General features: G+C 33.2%; 1 protein-coding gene across 3 annotated transcripts in view; it reads right to left on the reverse strand.

The window, feature by feature from the left end:
* The window catches only part of LOC118194616 (pre-rRNA 2'-O-ribose RNA methyltransferase FTSJ3), a 108,225-nt gene extending 85,259 nt beyond the window's left edge, over nucleotides 1–22,966 (reverse strand). For 2 of the 3 annotated variants that reach the window (XM_085817191.1, XM_085817190.1), the window contains exons 1-2: nucleotides 21,555–21,783; nucleotides 20,855–21,007 (exon numbers count right to left, since the gene is read on the reverse strand). In XM_085817191.1, coding sequence (XP_085673317.1) covers nucleotides 20,855–21,007; nucleotides 21,555–21,621 — 220 coding nt within the window. In that variant the 5' untranslated portion in view covers nucleotides 21,622–21,783. Of the gene's footprint in view, nucleotides 1–20,854; nucleotides 21,008–21,554; nucleotides 21,784–22,850 lie in introns of those variants that run through there. The other variant, XM_085817192.1, reaches the window with a different exon arrangement.
* Nucleotides 22,967–23,454: the final 488 nt, after the last annotated feature.

Here is a 23,454-nt window from a genome sequence, read left to right on the forward strand (position 1 = left end):
TTTGAAGTTACAACTTTCTTGTTTTTTCTGAACTGATTCGAAAATCACACTTTTCTGGATAAAAGACTGTGCAAAGAAATTTAAGCTTTTTGTTAAAAATCATATTCAGGAAATACAAAATTTAACATCCCCAGAAAATTGGCATTATTGCCCTGGTTAATGTAATCCCGCTGATTTGGTTTCAAGAGGAGCTAAACTTCATGAGCTGAAAAACAATCCTATCTGGTTTCAAGGATCAGAATGGCTTAGAATGTCATCTGAATGGTGGCCTCGACAGAATGAAGAAAACCTGTCATTGAAGAAGAATTAGAATACCACAAGAACAATAATGATATTTATGAATTTGTGTGCACAGCAGTTGAAGAAAGACTTATAGACATCTCAAAATATAGTAATTTAAGAAAATTGTTGAGAATAACTGGTTGGATAAAGTGATTCATTGGTAAAATTAGGAAAACAAACCATGTGACAGGTCCATTAACGACTGAAGAAATAGTAGATGCCAAAAATTATTGGATTCGATCTGAACAAAAACGTTTTTATCCCAAAGAAATTGAGTCTCTGAAGAAAGGGAATAAAGTCAAAAAGAAATCATCTTTATATCTTTTTAACCCATTTTTAGACCAGAACGGGATACTGAGAGCAGGTGGAAGATTAGAACATTCTAGTTTGTCACATGATGAAAAACATCCGGCAATTCAAGAGACTCCTGGCTAACGAATTTAAAAGTAGTAAGTGCACATGTTAAAATGATACATGGAGGAATAGCAACGCCCTTTGCTGAAGTCACTTTTGGATCCCAAAAGGATGTTAGTTTGTCAAGAAAATAATAAACAAGTGTCTTATTTGTAAAAGGTATTCATTGAAGTCTCCTGACCAGACCACTTCTCAACTTCCAGAAGATAGAATCAATGAGACACCACCATTCTACGTGTCTGGCATCGATTTCACTGGACCGATTTACGTAAAAAACATTAAAGGAAGTCAAAAAGCCTATGTAGCATTATTTATTTGCGCTATCACTAAAGCCATACATCTGGAACTTGTACCAAATCTCTCAACGGATTCTTTCTTGATGGCATTCAAGAGATTCACATCTAGGAGAGGCAACTGTCGAGTAATTTATTTGGACAACGCGAAAACTTTTAAAAAGGGAAAAAAGGAGCTCGAAAGTTTCTCTAAACTATTGTCGAATGAGAAATTCCAAGATTTTCTGTTGAATGAAAGAATCAGTTGGAAGTTTATAATAGAACGAGGGGCTTGGTGGGGAGGCTTCTATGAGAGATTAGTAAAATCAGTGAAAAAGTGCTTAAGAAAAATTCTCAGTAAAGCTTTACTAACGTTTGAAGAATTATCAATGGTTTTAGCACAAGTGGAAGCTGTTTTGAATTCTCGTCCTTTGACATATGTGTACAATGACCACAAGGAACCGTTGCCACTGAAGCCAGTCAATTTTTTGATTTTCGGAAACAAGGATTCTACATTACCTATTAACTCCATTGTTCAAGATGGCTCTACCAAGTCCACTCTGACCCAAAGAAAGATTTTCCAAGATCTTTTGGTTAGACAATTGTGGACTAAATGGGAAAAAACAATACTTGACGGATCTTTGAACAGCTCATCAATTAAAAAAATTCTAACATTTATGATGATCTAAAAATTGATAATCTTGTATTAATCGAAGGCAACAACACGTGCAAACTTTTGTGGAACTGTGGTAGAATGATGAACGTTTTTCGTGGTTGTGACAACAAAGTTCATTCTTGTGAACTAAAAACTACTGCAAACAATAATAAAATGACCAGTTCAATTATTATATCCTTTAGAACTTTAAAAACATTTTTTTACTGTTTAGTAATATGAATAAGATTGAATATGTTTTATGCAATTGTTTATTTTGCTAATTTAATTTCATATGATTAGATTAAGAATAGTTTAGATTTACTGAAGTAGTGTCAAATTATATTTGATGATAACATACCTTTTTTAGAATTTAGTGTAATGATTTTGGTTTGAATATATTTTCTATTCATTTAATATACTTATTGTTTTATAATTATATGTTAAAATAATTATCGATATAAATTTGATTGTTGTGAAATTAATGTAAACTCTTGACAGAGTTCAGGAGGGTTAGTGTGTGGAAATTATTTTGATTAATTGATAGATGGTGCTAGCATTGCGTGTTAATGCGACGTGACTTCTGAATTTCCATAGACTCTCCACCGGCAGCTCGATAGATGGATGTTTGATGCTTCACATACTAGTTGATTAGGAACATTTTGGTTCCTATTTAAAAGATTTCACTTTTCGATTATGAAAGCATGCAGATTGGTTTGTTAACTGAACTACCATGTTTTGATCCATGATCTGTAAATATTGTACATACAGTCAAAAGTCGTTAATCCGGACTCGTCGGGACTTCGGCGATTCCGGATTATCGATTTTTCCGGATTACAGATCATCAGTTTAAATCTGGTAAAATGGCATGCAGAAATTATAAAAGTAAAAATATGAAACCGTAATTTATGAAATAAAGAACAATTATGATGTAAAGGGTATCAAAATTTACAAAAAAAAAAGCTTAATATTTATTTGTTTACTTTATTAAACATTTCTTTCAATGTAAGTTGTATCAGTTGCTTCGTTTTTTATGTAATAATACATTCTCTTTAATTCTATAAACAGACATAATTTCTTGTTCAGTTACAAAGTTCCGCTGTTCAAGTTCTATAATTGCTGTGTCGAGAATACCGACTAATTTGTCAATCGAAATTTTTTCGTTTTCAATAACCTACGTCACTTTCTTCGCTATCGGAAGCGAATTATAATGACGAGGCATTTGATTTAAATTATATCAAAGACGGAGTACATCGAGATGAAATACTACATTGAGTAAGCAATTATAAGCCAAATAAAATAAAAACATCTGCCCTTAAGATAAGGATAGTGCTGACAAATCAACTTCCAATTCATTGCACGCCGCTGCGGCGTTAAAGATAAACAAAGTTTAGATAAACAAACGTTTAAGTTTAGATAAACAAAGAATATGCCTTTACCCATTTTTTGTTTAATGGACTCCAAAAGATACTTTCGCTTCGTATACCCTTTACATATTAGTAAATATATATCGGAAATTCTATTTGACATAATCGAAAGTTCAAGCTTACTTTTATAAAATTGCTCTAACAGTCTGCAAAAAATAATAATCCGGATCCAACTCGAAGATTAAGGAACAACGCAATCTGCAACATTAACTGAAATAGATAATTAAATAATTTTAGCTTAGCTTATCCCGTCCGTTATACATTAAACGCGCATTCGTAAACGTATTTTGCGCACGCGCACACGCATATTCGCAGCAGTTAAGGTCTTACGCGCATGCGTCAACGCGACGCATGCGCAGAAAGTTTGTAGCTTTGAGGTCCGGATTATAGATCATTCCGGATTATGGGTGTCCGAATTAACGACTTTTGACTGTATTAAAAGTTACATTTTAAAAGTGATTGATGTCAACTTATAGTGATCTTAGAATATTTTGAAACATATAAAAAGCTTAATCTATGAGTGCCCCACTGAAACCAATATGGATCTAATTGCTAGGATTGCAGTTGTTGCCAGCGATAATCGAGAAATGCCTGGTGTCTTCTCAAATGTGTGTCAATCCTTATACCTGCACTGCAGCTGGTTGAAGGTCTTTTGAGCTATTTCTATGAACATCTTGTGTTAATAAAATGTTTTCTAAAGTATCTCCTCTCATTCTTGTATTAATTCTTTAAATGTGACACTGGAAAACTACCCTTCTCACCGCTTGCATTCCGACCATACATTCTATGACAGATACTGCTCATATAGCTGCCTTCCATCACCCCCTAAAGTTTTGTCCCTGTTTACATTCCCCTTGTATAATGTTTGCAGTTTTCAGCAGTTTCACAAGTTGACATTATGTGCTAGAATAAATTACCCACAGAGTACAGAGGTGTTTGTGGGACCCCAAAAAATCCCCTGGAACTTTTACGAGCTTACTACCGACATTTTGGAGTTTTGAAAAGGGGGAAGAGAAATGAAAAATTACAATTATGAAGTATTGAATGAACTAATTATAAAAGTTCAATGAATTACTTTTTTTTTTTTTTTTTTTTTTTTTGCAAAATTAATAACCATAAATTTTCAAACATATAAACTACTACATTTTATGTAAATATTTTAAATTACCTGAATTAATTCTTTAAAAAAATTATCTAATTTCTGCTGCTTTTTTTTTATTTTCTGCTGTTTGTGGGCTTGTCTTTCTTCTTTTGTGGTGAACTTCATAATTGCAGGAAGGTTGACTTTTATTTTCCTCATTTACAGTTGAAGAAATTTCCTCGAGAACTGCACATGCAGAGGTAGAAGCAGTTTGCTTTTCTGCTAATGTAGAAGGTTTTTCAGAGACTTTATAGGTGACTCATCTGAAATACATGTTTTCCAACTTCTGTTCATATTCAGTAAGAGATCTTTGTGAATTGGATCAGTCATTGGATTTTTTGAGCCATATTTTTCACATGAGGTTTCTTTAGAAGCCATTAAATCATATTTAATAGTCTGCACTGCATCTAGGGAATCAATCTTAAGAGAGGTTCTATAGTCAGTGACAAGTGTATCCATTAAGTTGAATGCACTTTCCACTAATAGGCCATGGAAGCAGCTAAGGCAGGCTTTGACCAATTTAGCCAATGTAGGATACTTATAATCATTTGTGAAATCATCTTTTAAATTAAAGACTTTAGACCAATATTTATCAATTGAACACTTGACTTCATTTCTACTTTCATCAGATGTGTAGAGCATTTCTTTGGTGATATCAATATCACTCTGGTATAACCTTATTTCAGCTTCTACTTTTGACTTTTCATTATCACTAAAAATATGGGACATAAAAGATAATAATTTTTCAAAAGCTAATATTGCACTGGTTTTACCTCTTAGCTCTGGATCTAATGCTGTAAAACTAATTAGATATGAATTTTTAAGGGGTAATTTCTGTTTCATATGCTGTGCTGTATTAGTATAAGCTTTCATCAGAGAAATTTGTAATTCTTTTGCTATTGGATGATTTTTTGATAATTTCTTCAGGAGAGTGGAAGCTTCTGCACCAGTAAATATTACTTTGCTAGGCAGATGGAATTCTGGATTTGTGACATCAACCTTTAATAAATCATTATAAGATGTGCACTCTATATTTTCTGGCTTCATAAAAAAAGAGAAAAATTTTGCCATCAATTTATAAATACTGGAATGTATTAAATGAAGCATTGGTTTTTTTGTTTCAAATAATTTAATATATGTGTTGAACTCTGGTAATACTGCTGAATATAATGCCATATGCAATAAAGTTTTGTTTTGCATAACAAATAACCCATTTAGTATTCTTTTTTTCCGAGCTAAAGCATCCTTTGTGAGTTGTTGGGAATGCAAGCAAGAATACACCCCTTCAACAATTTTTTTCTGAGCTGCGGAAATATTTCTTTTATTGTATACAGTTTCAACATAAGAAAAATAATCCCCTTTATCAATTTTATCCAAGTAGTGAAAATAAAATGCAATAAGAGCATCCCACAGATCTTTGATTCTTTCTAAAACACATAAAATGTACACCCACCTATGGTCTGGTCTCTTCAAGGGCTTAAGTTTTTTAATGGCAAGGGATTCACAGATTTTGAAAAAATTTTCACTTTTACTGCATCTTTTCATATCAAAATAGATGTCATCAAACAAATCTTCTAAGTACCTATCAAAACATGAAGCAAATTTTTTTGCACAGTTATTAGCTGTGTGACATGTGTCACCATTCAATATCTAATAAGTGGGGTGCTTTGTTTGATCGTAGTCTGGTTTCAACACCCTTTTTTTTTCCACGCATGGTGTTACATGAGTCCATTAATACACTAATTAAGTTTGCCCATGGAATATTATTATCTTCAATAGTATTAACAACTGCTTTAAAAACAGCTTCTGAATTGCAAGATTCCATCTTTAGAGATTCAAAATGATGAACTACAACTTCATTTTGATTGTTGTCATAAAACTGCACCAATATTGCCAGTATACTTTTTTGAGCATTGCTAGTACTTTCATCCAAATTTAGAGAAAATGGAGTCTCCTGTAAAGTTTTAATGATATTTTCCTTAATAGTTTTTGCTAGCCCATATTTCATCTTATAAAATACAGTAGTCCTGGACATTTCCACCGTGTTTAGTGCGGCTCATCTTTAGATCGCGGTTCAACTGTTTGCAGAGTTCAATTAAATTGGGAGCTACATTAAAAGAAAGAGAATTCTCAGCGATAAACGAAGTTATTAATACGTCTTGGCATGCTTTTCTTCTCACTATATCCAATGGCCAAGCATCAGTCTCCAGTAAGTCATCAGTATTTTTTAAATTAGCATAATTACTTAAAGTCATTGAATGTCTAATGCACTCTGAATATTTTATGTGCGTCACAGTTTTAGAATGATTTGTGAAAGCCTTGAATCCTTCCCCACCATACTTCAGCAGTGAGTTACAAAAAACACAACATGCTTGTCCAGCAACATTTATTTTCTTGCACCATGTGCCGATGGTATCCCCATTACCATCCCTCTGTTCAATTCAATTCCACCTAAATGCATTTCGGACACCTTCTTCTAATTGTATAATATCACTATTTATATCAAGAAATTTCATAGTGAAATTCTCTTGCGTACATAAATAAAAAAATATTTCAATAAACGAAATGAAAAATTTACACGTGCATCAATAAATGAAACGAAAATTTTACACAGCGGAGAAAAAAAAGTTGAGAAGCAATCAATGAAAATAGCTAATACGGCGAAAAATCCCCCTCCTCTACTTATTGGCGCCACACTAGGAGAGATAAGACCTTTGAACACAGAGTCACGTGATCGCACATCTGGTCGAACGAAGTCTCTCCCTTTTTTTTCTGCTGCGCCTACTTGCCGAAAAGAATCCAGAAGAGAATGTCCGAGAACCGGGGGAATGAGTCATAATTCGCAATAAGGAAAGAACAAAAAAGAAGTTTTTTCCCCCTTTTCACGCATTATCACTGCCTTTGGAGAAAGAAAGGAAAAGTTTTCACCACACATACTGACCTTGCGTTTTCTGCTTTCAAAGCAAACAAAATTACTTTGATCAAAATAAATAATTCATTATTATTCCTACTTCCTTTTGAACAACGATCCCCGGAATTCAAAGTTCAAAATCCCCGGAATTCCGGGGTTTCCCTGAAGCACAAACACCCCTGCAGAGTATATAAAATTATATACAGGGTAGGATTCAAAAGTTTCCGGACTGAGTATTTAACATAAAAAATATTACAAATTAAATTGCAGAAACATATCCTTCTTCGAAATAAAACCCTTGTGCAACAACAAACTTTAGCCAGTACCTGTAAAGTTCATCGAAGCATGTCTGGAATCCATTTTTGGCCATGTCCTTTAATTCAGCCTGTGATGCACATTTAACTTCATATGAAGATTGAAATCGATGATCCTGCAAGCGTCTTGCCAGTTCAGGAAATAGAAAGAAATCCCAGAGTGTGAGATCAGGCGAATAAGGAGGATGAGGCAAAGCAGTTGCTTTCGTTTTCACAAGAAAGTCATTGATAAGTAGGGATCGGTGAGCAGGAGCTTTGTCATGCAACAGCTACCATGACTGCTAAGCCCACATTTTTTGTCTCTTCTTCCGGATCGACTCAAGCAAACAACGCAGGATTTCAACGTAGAGTTCCTTTTTTTCACAGTGCATGCTTCAGGGATAAATTCCAGATGCACAATGCCCTGGATATCAAAGAATACTTCTAGCGTAACCTTTCCTTTAGAGCAATCTTGGCAGAATTTCTGCTTCTATGGAGATTGTGGTGATTTCCATGTTGCCAATGGTCTCTTGGTTTGCGGGTCATACAAAAAACACCATTTCTCATCACCAGTAACAATTCTGCCAAGTATGGAAGGATCTTTGTCAACAGCCGAGATTAAGTCTCCTGACATTTCCATTTGAATTTCCTTTTGGTCTACATTTAACATGCGGGGAACGATGTGTTGATACACACTATGCATATTAAGACATCTTTTTGATGTTTTCATCGGCGCGCAAAGTCACAGGACGGCCACAGCGTTCCTCATCTTCAGCACTTTCCCTGCCTTTTCTGAAAAGACAATGCCACTCAAAAGCTTGTGTTCTCGATAACGTTTCACTTCCGCACATATGCTTCAATATTTCGAAAGACTCCGTAACACTGTTTCGCAAGCGAACACAAAATTTGACATCAATTCTCTGCTCAACTGACGCCATTGCTTCTATAGCAGTTACCAAATGCACCTGCCTACAAAAAACTCTGTCACCACGAGTTTTGACCACGTGATTTGGGACAAACCACTTTTAAAAAAGGGGAAGAAGGTAGCAACACAAAAGCGTTCTCGTAGTCGCATTACTGCAACAAAATTTCACGTTATAGTCTTTGTCTGGGAACTTTTGAATCCTACAACGTGTATATATATATATATATATATATATAAACTGATATAACTTTTTTAAGTAAAAAAAAACACTATTGTGTAGACAATCTGGCTTTGTAGAGGAAAAGTCGATGATGGATATGGATAACTGACCTCTGGCTGAACGTTTCCATTAAAGACACACTCCATATTTTTAGAGCTATACTACTGAATTTTGACTTATTTCTATCTACCCACATCTGGCTTACTCCTCTCTATGCATGTTTGGCACAAGGCACTTTTCACCAAACATCTTTTTATTTAATTTTTCTCCCTTTTATATTTTATTTCTATGGGTAATTTTTTACCCCTTGATTTCTGCTGATTTTGTTCCTAAAATCCTCTTCAAAAAGGAGGCACATGAAATAAAAATAAACATAGGGGGGAAAAGTACTCATATTATTGCTTCTTAAATAGCTAAATAAGATATGCAGCAGTAAAAATTGATAACAGTAATTAAACACTGTATTATGTATAACTTCCTTTTTTCCCCGGAAAATAAATTCTTATGACCTCCTTTACACGATTACCAAGCTTGATAACATTTGATCCAGTAGTTTTCCTTTTATGATCGTTTCAATGTGGAACTTTAATTATAACCACTCTGTATATAATTAAATTTTAATTTGAAGCTATGCGTTATATGTATACCATGCGTAAATTTTTTGCTTTTATCGAAAAATAAAGAATCGAAGCAAATATACTTAGGATAATGGACCAAAACTGAAAACATTTCCCCTCCCTCCGAAAATAAAATATTGAAACTTCGACCTTGAATTTATTGGGTTATTGAAATATTTAATTTGACTTATCTTCTAAGTCATAGTTCCGACAACAATTCCGAATTACTTAAGCTGAAGTAAAAGATTTAGTATACATTTACTGTATGTTAATAAAGTAATCAGAGTGTAATAAAAATAGATTACAGAATTTACGCTGATGCAACTTTTTGTCTGACTGCACAACATGTAATGGAAGAGAAGGCTTGTAGAGATCTGTTTTTGGCATGCCTCTATAAGTAGATGTTATACTCCATATGTCTCTTCAATATCAAAAAACTTTCCTTTGAAAGGCAACTTTAGTTTTTGGGAAAGAAAAAAAAATCACAAGAAGACAAATTTGAAGAACATGCAGGACAATTGAGTACACATACTTATTTTCGGAACACAAGCAGTTCTCCGACTGGTTATTGAATAATGAAAAGATGCATTGTCATGCAATACAAAACATTTGGAATATGTTTTCTGACTGAAAACGTAAGATTAAAAGTCATCTGCTTAATTCACAGCCATTTACAAGTCAACTACTTGGGCAACTGCAGAATCATTTTGATCCTGAGCTTGTAAGACAAACCTAATATCACTGGATTTAAACACTTCTTTAATCTTCTGAGAACGTTCTTTCTTTAGCTCATATTCCAAGAATAGTAAGTGAATACAATTATTGCAAAAGAAATTGAATATTCATTTGCACTCCGACTTGATAGTTTACTAACAAGTTAACAAAACTTAAATTCTGCTTTTTGTGTCTAAGAATACAACAATATTTTAAATATTTACAAATAAAATATTAAATTGGAGATTTAATTGGAGCCTCACCAGTTACCTAGCATTTGAAGATTGTTAAATACTAATTGTTTGTTCCGAAGTCTAACCCAGGCTGCATGGTTGGTTTTCGTATTTTTCTAGGTTCTCTTTACAAAGGTTCTCTATGAAAGCATCTTAATCAAATAGCTTCCATATTCTTCCTATGTTCAAATAACCAACTAACCTAGTGTACACGCGATTTCCAAGTGAAGTTGCTAGCAAAACCCGAATACTCATTAAAAATCATGTAGCTTGCCAATCGGAAGTAACATGAAAGATATGACGCCAATAATTGAATTGCTGTACACTGGTAGTTCGGTCTGAGGTTCGAATCCCGCGAACGGGATGGCTGCATGGGTGTTTCCGTGGTTTTCCCCATGTGTAACGTGTATACGAGCCAGTTTCCCTTAGAAAGTCCTTCCTCCCTTTAGGCAGATAGCTCTCGTGTACTTTGCCATAATTAAATAATCCAATCCAATCCTTAATTAATATAATTGATTTGTAACTTCTACTAGAGCTGACGGTAAAAATTGAAGTGCAAATCAATAATATCGTGTGCAATCTTGATTAATATAAAATAAAAAATTTTGCATAGAAAAATATTTCCATTCATACAGAAAGTTTTTTGAAATATTTGCAATTACTTTATAAGAAGGATTTATTAATAACCATAATAATTACTTATTATATTACTGATGATTAGGATTCAGTTCTTGACAATTACATTCTAAATTAGAATTTTAAGGATATAATGAAAATACGCTACGCACAAAAATACATTTTAGGATAAAAATGAGTTGATTTTTTATGTGTTAAAATTTCTTAAATTCATTTAATAAACATCGTATCCTCGTTGTTAATTGAATCCAGAATGTTGTGTGTCGTTTATATAATTATTCTTACTTGTCCACAGAACCTACTGACTTATCCAGCCATTAAGTAGCTGCAAATCATTTCTACATAACCATTGAACTTCCATTAAATCAGTCTGTAGAGGGTTGTATGCTTATATCATAATTTGACTTTTATAAAAATGATTATTCTAAATCTTATGTTTCTATAAAAATATACTGTGCTTTAAAAATATGGATGATAGTATCAGCCGCTCTTTCAGCCACTTCAAAAGCAACAGTTTGTTTAGAAATAAATTATGCAGTTAATTTTAAAATTCCAATAAACATCAAATGAAAATTCTCAGTTTTAGACAATTCGATTTAAACGAAGTAAAGTAGCAGACGATCGGCGTTTTATCGTCGAGTAACCTTCGGCTCTTACAAAAATTTACTCTTATTTTTTTTTAAAAGGAAGATAGAGAGAAATTTTAAAAAATAGTTAAAAATTTGAATAATATCATCTATAATTTTAAAAAATAGCTTTTCATATAGTATTATTAGATATTTATTACACATCATTGAGGGAAAAAATTTCATATAATTAATTCTCCGTAAAATTTTACTTGAAATTTAAGGTTAAAAATAGCTGTGGCAATTCACTGTAACAAAAATCCATAGACCACACTTGGCGTTATTATTGCTCAAAAAAAAAGATGCCAAATTTCAAAACGCGAAAATATGTAAATTCGTGTATATCTTAGAAAATTTTAAATAAAAAAGTCTAATTTTTTGCAGATACAGTACACACCCGATTATCCGCACCTGCCGCACAAAGTCTTTTTTTTTTTTTTCAAGCGTAAAGCAAAGAGAATAAAAATGTTCACAAAACTGAGCAAAACGTTCAATTTGCTAGCATCGTGCTTATTTATGGCAAAAATATCCCAGACCTTCTCGAAAGTTTGCGAACCGGTTGGAGTTAATTTCTTATCTTTTATTGTGTTCAGTGCTTGTGGTTTTTGGTTTTGTATGTTTCGATATTGATTTAAAATGTCAGGAAAATGAAAGAAGGTTGTGTTGACGATTGCACAAAAACTAGAATTAATTTCCAAAGTAGCAAACTGTGCTACACGGCAGCAGATGGAATTGGATTACGGAATATCGGAAACAACAGTGCGTGACATTCTAAAGCAAAAAGACAAGCTGGTGAACTTTGCATCAATGTCGGATAGTGCTTCCGCAATGAAAACACGAAAAACTATTACCTTTGATGAGCTAGAAACGGCATTGACAAAGTGGTTAGCTCAAGTTCGAAAAAAGAGGGTGCTTTTGTAAATGGTCCTATCATTGCGGCGAAGGCAAAATCCTTTTTGAGTTCTTAGGCCTGAAAGGAAATTTTGATGCGTCTTCTGGCTGGTTGACTCGTTTTAAGCAGCGACTTAGAATTCGAGAAATTGGACTTCATGGGGAGAAACTTAGTGGTGACCCAACAAGCAGCCGACGATTTCCAAAATGAATTTGAATAATTTCTTTTAAAAGAAGAGCTATCTTCTGAACAAATTTATAATGCTGACGAATCGGAACTTTTGTGGAAATGTCTTCCCACTCACACTTTAGCATTTGAAAGTGAAAGTAAAATGGCGGGTCATAAAAGCAGCAAGGAAAGGATCACTATCATGTCTTGCAGTAACCTCTACCGGTGGACATAAACTTAGATTTGTTGTCATTGGAAAGTCAAAAAGAAAAAAAAAAAAAAAAAAAAAAAAAAAAACGAGATCTTTCAAAGGCACAAGGATAGAAAATTTGCTCGTTGATTACTTTAACAAAAAAAAAAAAAAAAAAAAAAAGGTGGATTAACCAAAACATTTTTCAAGAATGATTTGAAAACATTTTTGTTCTTCAAGTGCATAAACATCTTAAATCAAAAAACCTGCTTGAAAAAACTGTGCTATTGATCAAAAATGCATCTTCTCACCCAGCAACAAGTTCGCTAAAGTTTTCTGATGGACAAATTTTTGCAAAGTTTCTCCCTCCAAACGTTACTGCGCCAATCCAAACCATGGACCAAGGAGTCAATGCAATAATGAAGAGAACATACCCAACCAAGCTGCTAATGACCAAAACTGAAGAAGATTATGATCTGAAAGGTTTTGGAAACACTACACAATCTTGGCAGCATCTACGACATTGCATCTGCATGGGACTCAGTGAAACCGTCAACCCTCATAAAATCATGGAGAAAACTCATGCCTAATGTTGAAGCCAACAACAACGTAACCCCTTTGAGTTGAGAAGAAGAGAATGAAGATGTAGACATGCTCACGGCAACTCTTGCCAATATGGTGAAAACAGCTCCGGGTGTTCAGAACGTCGATGCTGAAAACATTAACGAGTTGTTGTGGTGTGACGTCAACGAACCTGGCTTCGAACGCTTGACAGATGACGAAATTGTGAAGAAAGCAAGGGGAGAGACCGAGAATGAAGAACAGCAAAGTGAAGACGAAGATGAGCCCACTGTGCAGATGCGAAAGACTCACGAAGGGGCTTTGCAACAAGTCGACGGACTGCTGAGCTATTTGGAAGAACAAGACGCAGAGTTGGCTGAGAAACTTATGATATGAAAAGTGCAATCTCGGATTAAGAGAAAATGCTTCCAAAGCAAGAAGCAAACACAAACGACTGATTTCTGCAAAAAGGTGTAGTTTTACAATTATGCTTTTGTAATTACATAATACATTACAGTGTTAAAACAGTACATACATATTAATTTTTCTGTGTACCCTTGACGCTTCTTGTAAGTATACAAAGCACTTTTCTGTTTTCATTAACAAAATGCATTTTAGGTTAGTTTTGAGTGATATACTAAAATATTAAGTGTTAGTTAAACATTTCCTGCTGTTTATTTTACGTTTTATTCTACATAAAACGATTTTTCAAAGTTGGAATGACTGTTTTCTTTATTGCTATACCCGTTTTTAGCTTTTTTTGGATTATCCACGATTTTTGTTATCCGCTGCGGCCGCGGCACCCAATTCCGCGGATAATCGGGAGTATACTGTATGCTTAAAAATACACCTACTTTAAGATGATGGTAAAAATTTTATAAGTTATAATTCAAAATTTTTTTCGAAAAATTTATAAAAATGATTTAAAAATAGAAATTTTAAAAATAAAACACAAAAAATGGGTAAATTTTATTTGGAATGAACCTGAATTTCGAAATGTGAAAAGAAAAATAATAAAAGTTTAATAAAAAAAAAGAGATATTAATAAATGTTTACCAAATTCAATTAAGATTGAGGAACTAAAATTTTGAGAGCTAATATTTTAAAAACTACTCATACGATTTTTACAAAACTTGGTATTCTGGCATAATTTGAGTCGTAAAATTGAAATATGGAAAAATATCGATATGTTATTTCAGAAAAAGTCCGATTTTGTGTCAAAATACCTATGTTAGAATAGTGCTATATATAAATCTAATATATATCCTAAGTCGCACTTTCGAGATATGAAAAACGCAGTTTGAATTTTTATCAATCGGCTGAGTAGAATAGAAGATATAGCACAGTCCCCCCCTTTTTTTTTTTTTTTTGAGCAGTGTACATGAGACAATACTATATAATGTTAAAGATACTACAGTCAAAAGTCATTAATCCGGACTCGACGGGACTTTGGCGATTCCGGGATATCAATTTTTCCGGATTATAGATCATCAGTTTAAATTTGGTAACATGGCATGCAGAAGTTATACAATTAAAAATATGAAACAGTAATTTATGAAATAAAGAACAATTATGATCTAAAGGGTATCAAAATTTACAAAAAAAAAAGCTTAATATTTATTTGTTTACTTTATTAAACATTTCTTTCAATGTAAGTTGTTAAAGTTGCTTCGTTTTTATGTGATAATACATTCTCTTTAAGTCTATAAACATACCCTAATTTCTTCTTCAGTTACAAAGTTCCGCTGTTCAAGTCTTATAATTGCTGTGTCGAGAACACCGACTAATTTGTCGATCGAAATTTTTTCGTTTTCCATAATCTCTGTCACTTTCTTTGCTATCGGAAGCGAATTATAATGACGAGGAATTTGATTTAAATCATATCCCATTTTGATGTTTAATAACTCATAAAATAATAAAGATAGATTAAAATTAATAACATAAATGGTTAGATAGACTCAAAAAGTTTCATGACCCTTGTCAATGAACTTCCACGTGTGTCCCCTTCGTCGCACGGAGAATATCAAGGTGATATTCAATTTCATGCCAGGTTCCGGCAAGCATGTCGGCATCCACAGAGGCTATTGCGGTTGTAATTCTGACTTTTAGGTGATCAATGTTCGATACTCTTCTCCTGTAAACGCTGGCCTTTACAAATTCCCAAAGGAAAAAGTCCAGCAGCATTATATCAGGTGATCTGGGTGGCCAAGGAATTGGACCGCCTCGCCCAACCCATCTTCCTGTAAAATGGTCATTCAAAGAACTACAAACGATGGTACCCCAATGAGTTGGTGTACCATCTTGTTGCAAAAAGACGTGGCTGAAGTTCTTCTAGTTGTGGAAATACGAAGTTTCCCAACATGTCTAAGTATACGACTGATGAGACTGTCTTTTCTGTAAAAAAAGAAAGGTCCAATGACTTGGTCGTGCATTAGTCCACACCACACATTAACCTATGGGGAATCCCTTTGTGCCTCACAGTATTCGTGGGGGTTTACAGATCCCCATATGCGCACGTTACGGCAATTAACAATGCCAGAAAGATGAAAGGATGCTTCGTCGGAGAACATTATGCACTTCAGAAATTCTGTATCATCTTCGATCCTCCTTAACATATCTATTGCAAAGGCCATCCTTCTAGGCCTATCGTCTGGTTCCAAAACTTGAACAATATGAACTTTGTATGCAGTCTTAATTTTTTCTTAATAACCTTGTACTTCCATGTGTGCCCACTTCGTTGCACGGAGAATATCAAGTCAATATTCAATTTCACGCCAGGTACCAGCAAGCATGTCTGCATCCACAGAGGCTACTGCGGTTGTAATTCTGGCTTATACAAGGTCTATACAAGGCCAGATGTGGTGCTCTCTTTATTATGGAGGCAACTAATAAGTGGGCCACCATCACCTCCTATGAAGGGACGGACAGTTACAACCATGCCTTCTCCGGGCTTTGAACCCAAGGCCTTCAGTATCGCAGTCAGCTTCCCTAACCACTATATCAACTGGGCGGCTCAGAAAGAAAACGTAAACATATGAATAATTTCGACAATGGGAAAATCAGGAGCAAGTATATTTATTTTTAATAGAGAAAAAAAATGTACAGCAGTAAACTAGATCTTTTTCATACTTTGAAGAATGTTTGCAAACTCTTTGGTGACTAATTTTTTACCAAGACAATGTGCAAAAGACAAAAACCATTTTAAAAATGATGGCACATTAAGAATTCCATACAAAAGGAGTTAATGAAACTTAAAAAGCAAAAAACACTGGTCATAAAACCCTATTTCTTTTTGTGCTGTTGTTTTTCCCATGCACACAGCAATCTATATGTGCTTGAAAATATCCAAAATTTGTACAAGCTTGACAAGGTAAAACATTGGCATTGTGCATCATACGAAACATATATCTACGTGCCTACCTCAGTTGCCCCATAAGACTTTTTGCCAATAATGTGGATTGCCGTATAATTATTTTGGCATTAAACTGCTTTGCTCTGCGATCTACTTTTCGGTGGGGACCGGATAACAGAAAAACAAGAATTCCATAAATCCAACAATTCTATATGGTCTGTATTTTGCATATATTTGAAAACTAGCATACTCTAGCATAAAATGGACAAAAAGGAGCACTATGAGCTAATAATAAGTTAGCACAGCAAAATGGACATAAAAGACTAGAAAGCCTGGCGGTCATATAAAATGATCGCTGTTCTATATATTATAAATTGTAATTAAAATGATTTCTGAAAAGGTATCTGCTAATTCAAACTGAATTACCCAGGGCAGGTGGCAAGGACGCCCTTTGCTTGCTGCCCCACGGGGTTTCCCCCTTCTACTTGCTTAATTGCTTAAAGTAGAGTGCAATGAAAGAAACCACTGGCAGTACACTTTTAAGAGCCACTGCTAGCTCAATAAATAAAAGTGATTTAAATAATAAAATGTGTCATGTCAAAGATCTTGTCACATGTCAAAGATCTCTTTGTACACAACATTTCTTGTGTAGATCTTTCCATCATTTTTAAACTCGCCTTGCAGAGGACCATCCACTATTTTTAATTTTACATCCATTCTTTCACGAACTCTTGAACAGGCAACATAAAGTTGACCGTGTCGAAATGCAGGCTCGGGTAAAAAAATGCTATCATGCTTCGACGTTTGGCTGCGAGACTTATGGATGATCATAGCAAAGGCAAGTTTTACGGGAAATTGTCTACGTCTGGCAACCCTGTGCCGTGGCAACTTCAGCCCATTGGCTAGTAGATTTACGCAAGCAACCAATAAACGGGAAGACTCAGATAACCGGCACTTGGCGAAATTTTTTCTGTTAACAAGAATCGCCGAAAATCAGCAAATCCTCGGAAGGATTTTTTTGATGCCAAGATGGAAATGACGTCAAAAGACGCTTTCCAAAATTTCCCTCTTAAGCCCAATATAGGGCAGAAACCTGTGCTAGGCGAAAATCGCCTGAGGCTAAGTACAGTAACGCGTTTGCGTTAAAAAAGGTAAACAAAGCACATAGAACTAATTTAGTTATTGATGTGGTTAAGTTAATCTACATACTTTTTTTCAGCTTTGTATTTTAGATTATGATATATATAACTGAAACATTATTACCATTTATATTTTTCTTTTTAACTCTGACCATTAATTTCTACTATTATCCATAGTAATAGTTAAATATGTTTGGAAATATGGTCTTCATATAAATGCAGTAAAGAATAGAACATTTATCACGCAAGTAACGTTAAAAATTTTAAAAGATTAAATATACGTGAATATACTATTTTTTAAAAAATAAAACTTTCATTTCACACATTACATTTTAAGTTGATGAACTAAACCCATTGTTATAGATATATTTTTACTCTTTATACTGTTAAAAGTCGTTATTCCGGACTCGTCGGGACTTCGGCGATTCCGGATTATAGATCATCAGTTTCAATCTGGTAAGATGGCATGCAGAAATTATAAAATTTAAAAAATGAAAACGTAATGAAATAAAGAACAATTATGATCTAAAGGGTATCAAAATTTACAAAAAAAAAAAAAAGAGCTTAACATTTATTTGTTTACTTTAATAAACATTTCTTTCAATGTAAGTTGTTTAAGTTGCTTAATTTTATGTGATAATACTTTCTCTTTAATTCTATAAACAGACATAATTTCTTCTTCAGTTACAAAGTTCCGCTGTTGAAGTCCTATAATTGCTGTGTCGAGAATACCGAATAATTTGTCAATCGAAATTTTTTCGTTTTCAATAACCTCTGTTACTTTCTTCGTTATTGGAAGCGAATTATAATGACGAGGAATTTGATTTAAATCATATCAAAGACGGAGTACATCAAGATGAAATACTACATTTAGTAACGAATTATAAGCCAAATAAAATAAAAACATCTGCCCTGAAGATGAGGATAGTGCTGACAGATCGACACATGCGCAGAAAGTTTGTAGCTGTGAGGTCAAGATTATAGATCATTCCGTATTACGGTTGTCCGAATTAACGATTTTTGGCTGTATAGCAACAAAAATAAATGTAAACTACAGATACAAAACTCCTGCAGTTGAAAAAGAAGGTTCTATTTAACCTCTGAAACTATAAAACTGCATGTTTATACAACTTATATGGCTTCTTGTCGCTGTAGTACAATGGTTCTCAACCTTTGTACAATATACACCCCTTTTACTATTCCTTCCTCCTTTTCAAAACTCAAAAATGCATGCACATTTGTTTAAGTATACATTATTTTTTAATGTGTTTTATTACATTATTTTTTAATGTGTTTTATTACATTATTTTTCAATGTGTTTTATTTTTTAATGTGTTTTATTTAAGTATAGAAAATGGTAATACATACCTAAACTTGAATAATAGTTTTTTTATATTCATAAAATGAAACTAAATACTTAACACATAAATAAAAGAATGAGTGCATTCCCTTTTGAAATTATGAAACTCTCCTCTGGTTGAGAACCCCTCCAATAAAATCTCTGACATTTCTCTTTGATGTATTATATTGGTTAGTCTATATTTTAGAGTGCCCCTTGAATTATTGCCAAGTTGTTGTTTCATTTATCGCCATATTGTTTTTTCATTTATGGTAACCTGAGTAATTGAATGTTATGGAAACTCTGATTGGTTGTGTGATTGCAGCGAATTTGACTGACTGACTGATGGGAAAATATTTGTAAGGGCTTTTCTGCATTGGATGTCAGTTAGGAAGTACGTTGCTTATTTTATGCTTATTTATGCTGTAAAATGTGTGTGTGTGTGATGAGATTAATCTGAAGTTTCTGTACGATCTGGAACGAAAGGGGGGAAAAAAGCATTAATAGACTGGTGTGTAAATGAACGTTTACTTAGTACTCATTACAAGTGTCCTGTTTGTATGAAGGAAATGCATATGGTCAAACATAAACATCATTCAGATGTCTTTGAATGGGTTTATCACAAGAAAGGTTCATGCAAGAAATGCCACTGACAGTTCAGCACTCCGGAGAATATTTTTTACTGTTTTTTTTTTTTTTTTTTTTTTCTTTTTGTGTGTGTGTTTGTGTGTGTATGAGTGTGTGTGAAGTTGTGTGGTGATGGCAGTATGCATATTCTATTTCAGATAATTTTAGAAAGTTTTTGGATGCTGTTAAGGAATTTTATGTGTCACAGAAAGAAGACAGAAATTTCTAAATATAGTAAGTCGATACTTCCTTTTTGTAGAGTGCATATGCGATAATATGCATATCCTTTTTCATGTTATTTCATTGTGTGATTTAAAATGCAGTTTATTGGGCTCCGATTGCCAACAAATTTTGTTCAATTTTGGTGATGAGGAATTTTGTTTTAACATTATATGACGTCATCCCTCTCCTGATTTTTTTTAAGTGATAATAGATTGATGTGTACATGGGCAATGTCAAGGAAGTGTGCAATTCTCTGATTTCTTTTAAGTAAAAATAGATCAATATGTATGTGGACACCGACTTTGTACAATTTTTTTACTTGTTATTTTGGTTTTGTGTAGCGACTGTCTTGAAATTGTGCCTTGCTGGCCAATGGCGAATTTTAGCCAAGGGGCACCCTGAAATATATTTTGTTATGTATATAACCGTTATGTTTATAACGATGTATAACTCTAAAGTATATTTTAAATCATACTTTCAATGACATGAAAAAATGAAATCTGCATTTTATCTATTAGCCAAATGCAAAAGAAGATGGAGAAATATCTTTCCTTCTTCCCCTTTTTTGCAGTTGTGTGCATGCACAGTCTGTTCACTCCAGTATGTTGTATTCAGTTCTTTACACATAAAGTATTACAAACTCAAGATAATTTCTACTCAACATAGGCAAAGTATTTATTACACCAATCCTATTCTTCTTGTATACTAAACTTATTTTAGTTTATTTGAGGACCTAAAATACATAACAAAAAGCCAGTAAATTCTACAGAGAATCTTATGATCAAGCATTCAATAATCACATTTACTGATACAAAACACTCATGAAGTTCAGAAGATCCAAAGCAAATAACAGTTTGCTGTAATAATAGGTTATTTACAACAACAAATGTTATATTTTTCAATTAATGGATACAAAATTCATAATATTGTGCAGTAAAACCAATAAAATAACACGAAATTTTATTATGTTAAAGCAGTAGCAATAATGTTGAATTTCTTACCAATAATTACACTGGATACTGGCATTGATTGACGAGCCACTTGCAGCCATCCCCCAGGTGCAGCACATAAATCAATTAAAATTCGACACTTAGACAAAAACTCAAATTTTCTATTTAGCTGAAGTAATTTGAAGGATGCACGAGATCTGTAACCTAAAATTATGAAATATAAGTGAAACACATAAAATTAGATACATGCAATACTTTATCACACCAGATATTCTGCAAATAAGCTACAAATACTTAAAATTTATACCTGAATATGTCTTATATTTACATAACTAAAGACCATTTACTCATTTTAACATATTTTAATTTATTCCATGCTAATATATTTCAATCAACTATTTTTAACTTTTTCAAAGTAATCTTAATTTAAATAGCATAAGACATAATAAAACTATAATAAACTCTGGATGCACACTGAATCATAAAACGTAATGAAATAAAATCGATTAATCTTCAGCAGGTATAAACAGAGCTTTCTAATAAAACGAACACCATGTCTACAAGTAGCAAAAAAATACTTCGTTTATTACATTAAAGAAATGTTTAAAATTAACTCAAGTGGATTTAAATACTTTTCTTTTATCCAACACTATACATAATAAGATTTAGTACTCATTAACTATATTAGATAATTAAAAATTTCTTATGCACTTTCATACACAATGTAAACAAATTAATTTGATGCACACACCAGTTTCCTTAGCTAATTTGTAGAATTTATCCTTCCTCTGCTTTCCAACTTTTGATTTTTTAGGCATTTTTAATATAAAGAAAGAAATACACAAATACTAAAAAAAAAAACAAAAGAGTTTTCAAACTATTACATTAGCGATTCTAAATCTAGAATTAATTAACTACTGGAACACACATCACATTAGACTTTGAAAATGAGCATGTGGTTTCACCAACCAAAACACAATCGGTATTGCCAGCTTTGAACTACTAATTTAGAACTATTGCGAAGAGCAATGTTGCCGGTTCCAGAATTAAAGCCCAAGGGCACTTGACATAAAGAAATCCGGACGTGGAGAAAAATTCTGATGAGAAAACGGAGATAAGGGGAAGAAGAGAAGTACCAAAAGGAGCAAGACAATCCAATCGGACAAGTTCGCAAAACGTGACGAGCGATCGTAACTTTCAAGGAGGACCCAAGACAATGTAAATCAATGACAACAATATGAGAAGATACACTACAGCAATAGTTCCAATGACAAATTCAAATACAATTAAACAACCTCAATCAGTAGTGCTACAACACCACTATATCATCACAATGCGAAAAATCTCACAGCATTAGTTTTATCAATCTCCAGAATAATATTCAAGCTACAGAAGAACTTCATTCAAAATCAGACGCATTACAGCTACCAATTGAGGATCTAAGGAAAAAAGTTGAATTTTGAACTAGATAGTGATATGGCCTTTTATATTTTTCATGTACATTTCACATTTTACATTTTATTATTTCTAATTATATATATATTTCAATTTTTCAACTTTTATTTAATTTTTTTTGCAAAGATAGTACAATTTATTATGTTTCTTGTAATTCTCATGTTTATTTCAATTACTTTGAGTTCAATTTCATAATTCCAGTTATAACATTTTTCCTGGTCTTTAACAACTAAAGTGTTTTCTCCAGTACATCGCACATTTCGCCAGTACTAGGCAAAGATATTTTCAAATAAATGGTACTAGTATAATTCCAGTTAAGATTGCTAATGTTTATTAATTTTACAAAAATAGTCTTGAATTAACATACATAAATGCAAGGGTATCGGGAGACATTTACTTAAATATCTTGTAAATTTTGCTACATAATTTGGCTCTTCACTCAAAATTTCTAAAGAATCTATTGTATTAGGAAAGTGCTTCATTCAGAATGAGTTACTCTCATTTGGTTTTAGTGTTTCTAAAAATCCAATCACATAACAGAATTACAATTTTGGTCAAAGTTAATTTGCCAGTTTGGCATCATCATTCTTACTTGAGTAAAAGACAAAAAATTTACGCGTTTATTCATTATCGTATCCCGATCTGCTGCTACGGATAATCCCTTAGCAGGAAAAAAGTATCACGTAAGGCTACTATAAAGGGGAGCTGAATCATCATCCATTTTGAAGCTAACTTGTTGGTATTCGCTTGGATTAGCACTGATTTCTTGACATATTTGTGGATCGATTTCGACCTAATTTTCAAAAAAATGGGTGGTTGTGCTGCATCAAATTGTTCGAATCAGTCTAAAAATAACTTTAGGATGTTTCGTTTCCCTAGAAATGAAGAAAGACGAAGAAAATGGATAGTTAATTCTCGTCGAGATCAATGGGTCCCGGGCCCAGGAGCGTATCTTTGTGAGGTAAGTTCAGCTTCGTATTTTTCCATAGAATGTTAGAAAAATTACTCGTCTTGGTACTTTAAAATATTTATTTTCATTTAACTGTCACTTATTGACGATCAACTGATTTTATAAGTACAAAATCAACTGCGGAATGTGTATGTGTTTGTGCAGTAAAATATCGTTGTTTCATGTTGTTTCTTTTATTATCGTGAAAAGTTTATACCGTTTGTAAAATTTGTATCATACATTTCAT

Source organism: Stegodyphus dumicola, chromosome 5 (assembly GCF_044657685.1).
Source record: "Stegodyphus dumicola isolate Sdum_Otavi_A_Nest chromosome 5, ASM4465768v1".
Lineage (NCBI taxonomy): Eukaryota > Metazoa > Arthropoda > Arachnida > Araneae > Eresidae > Stegodyphus > Stegodyphus dumicola.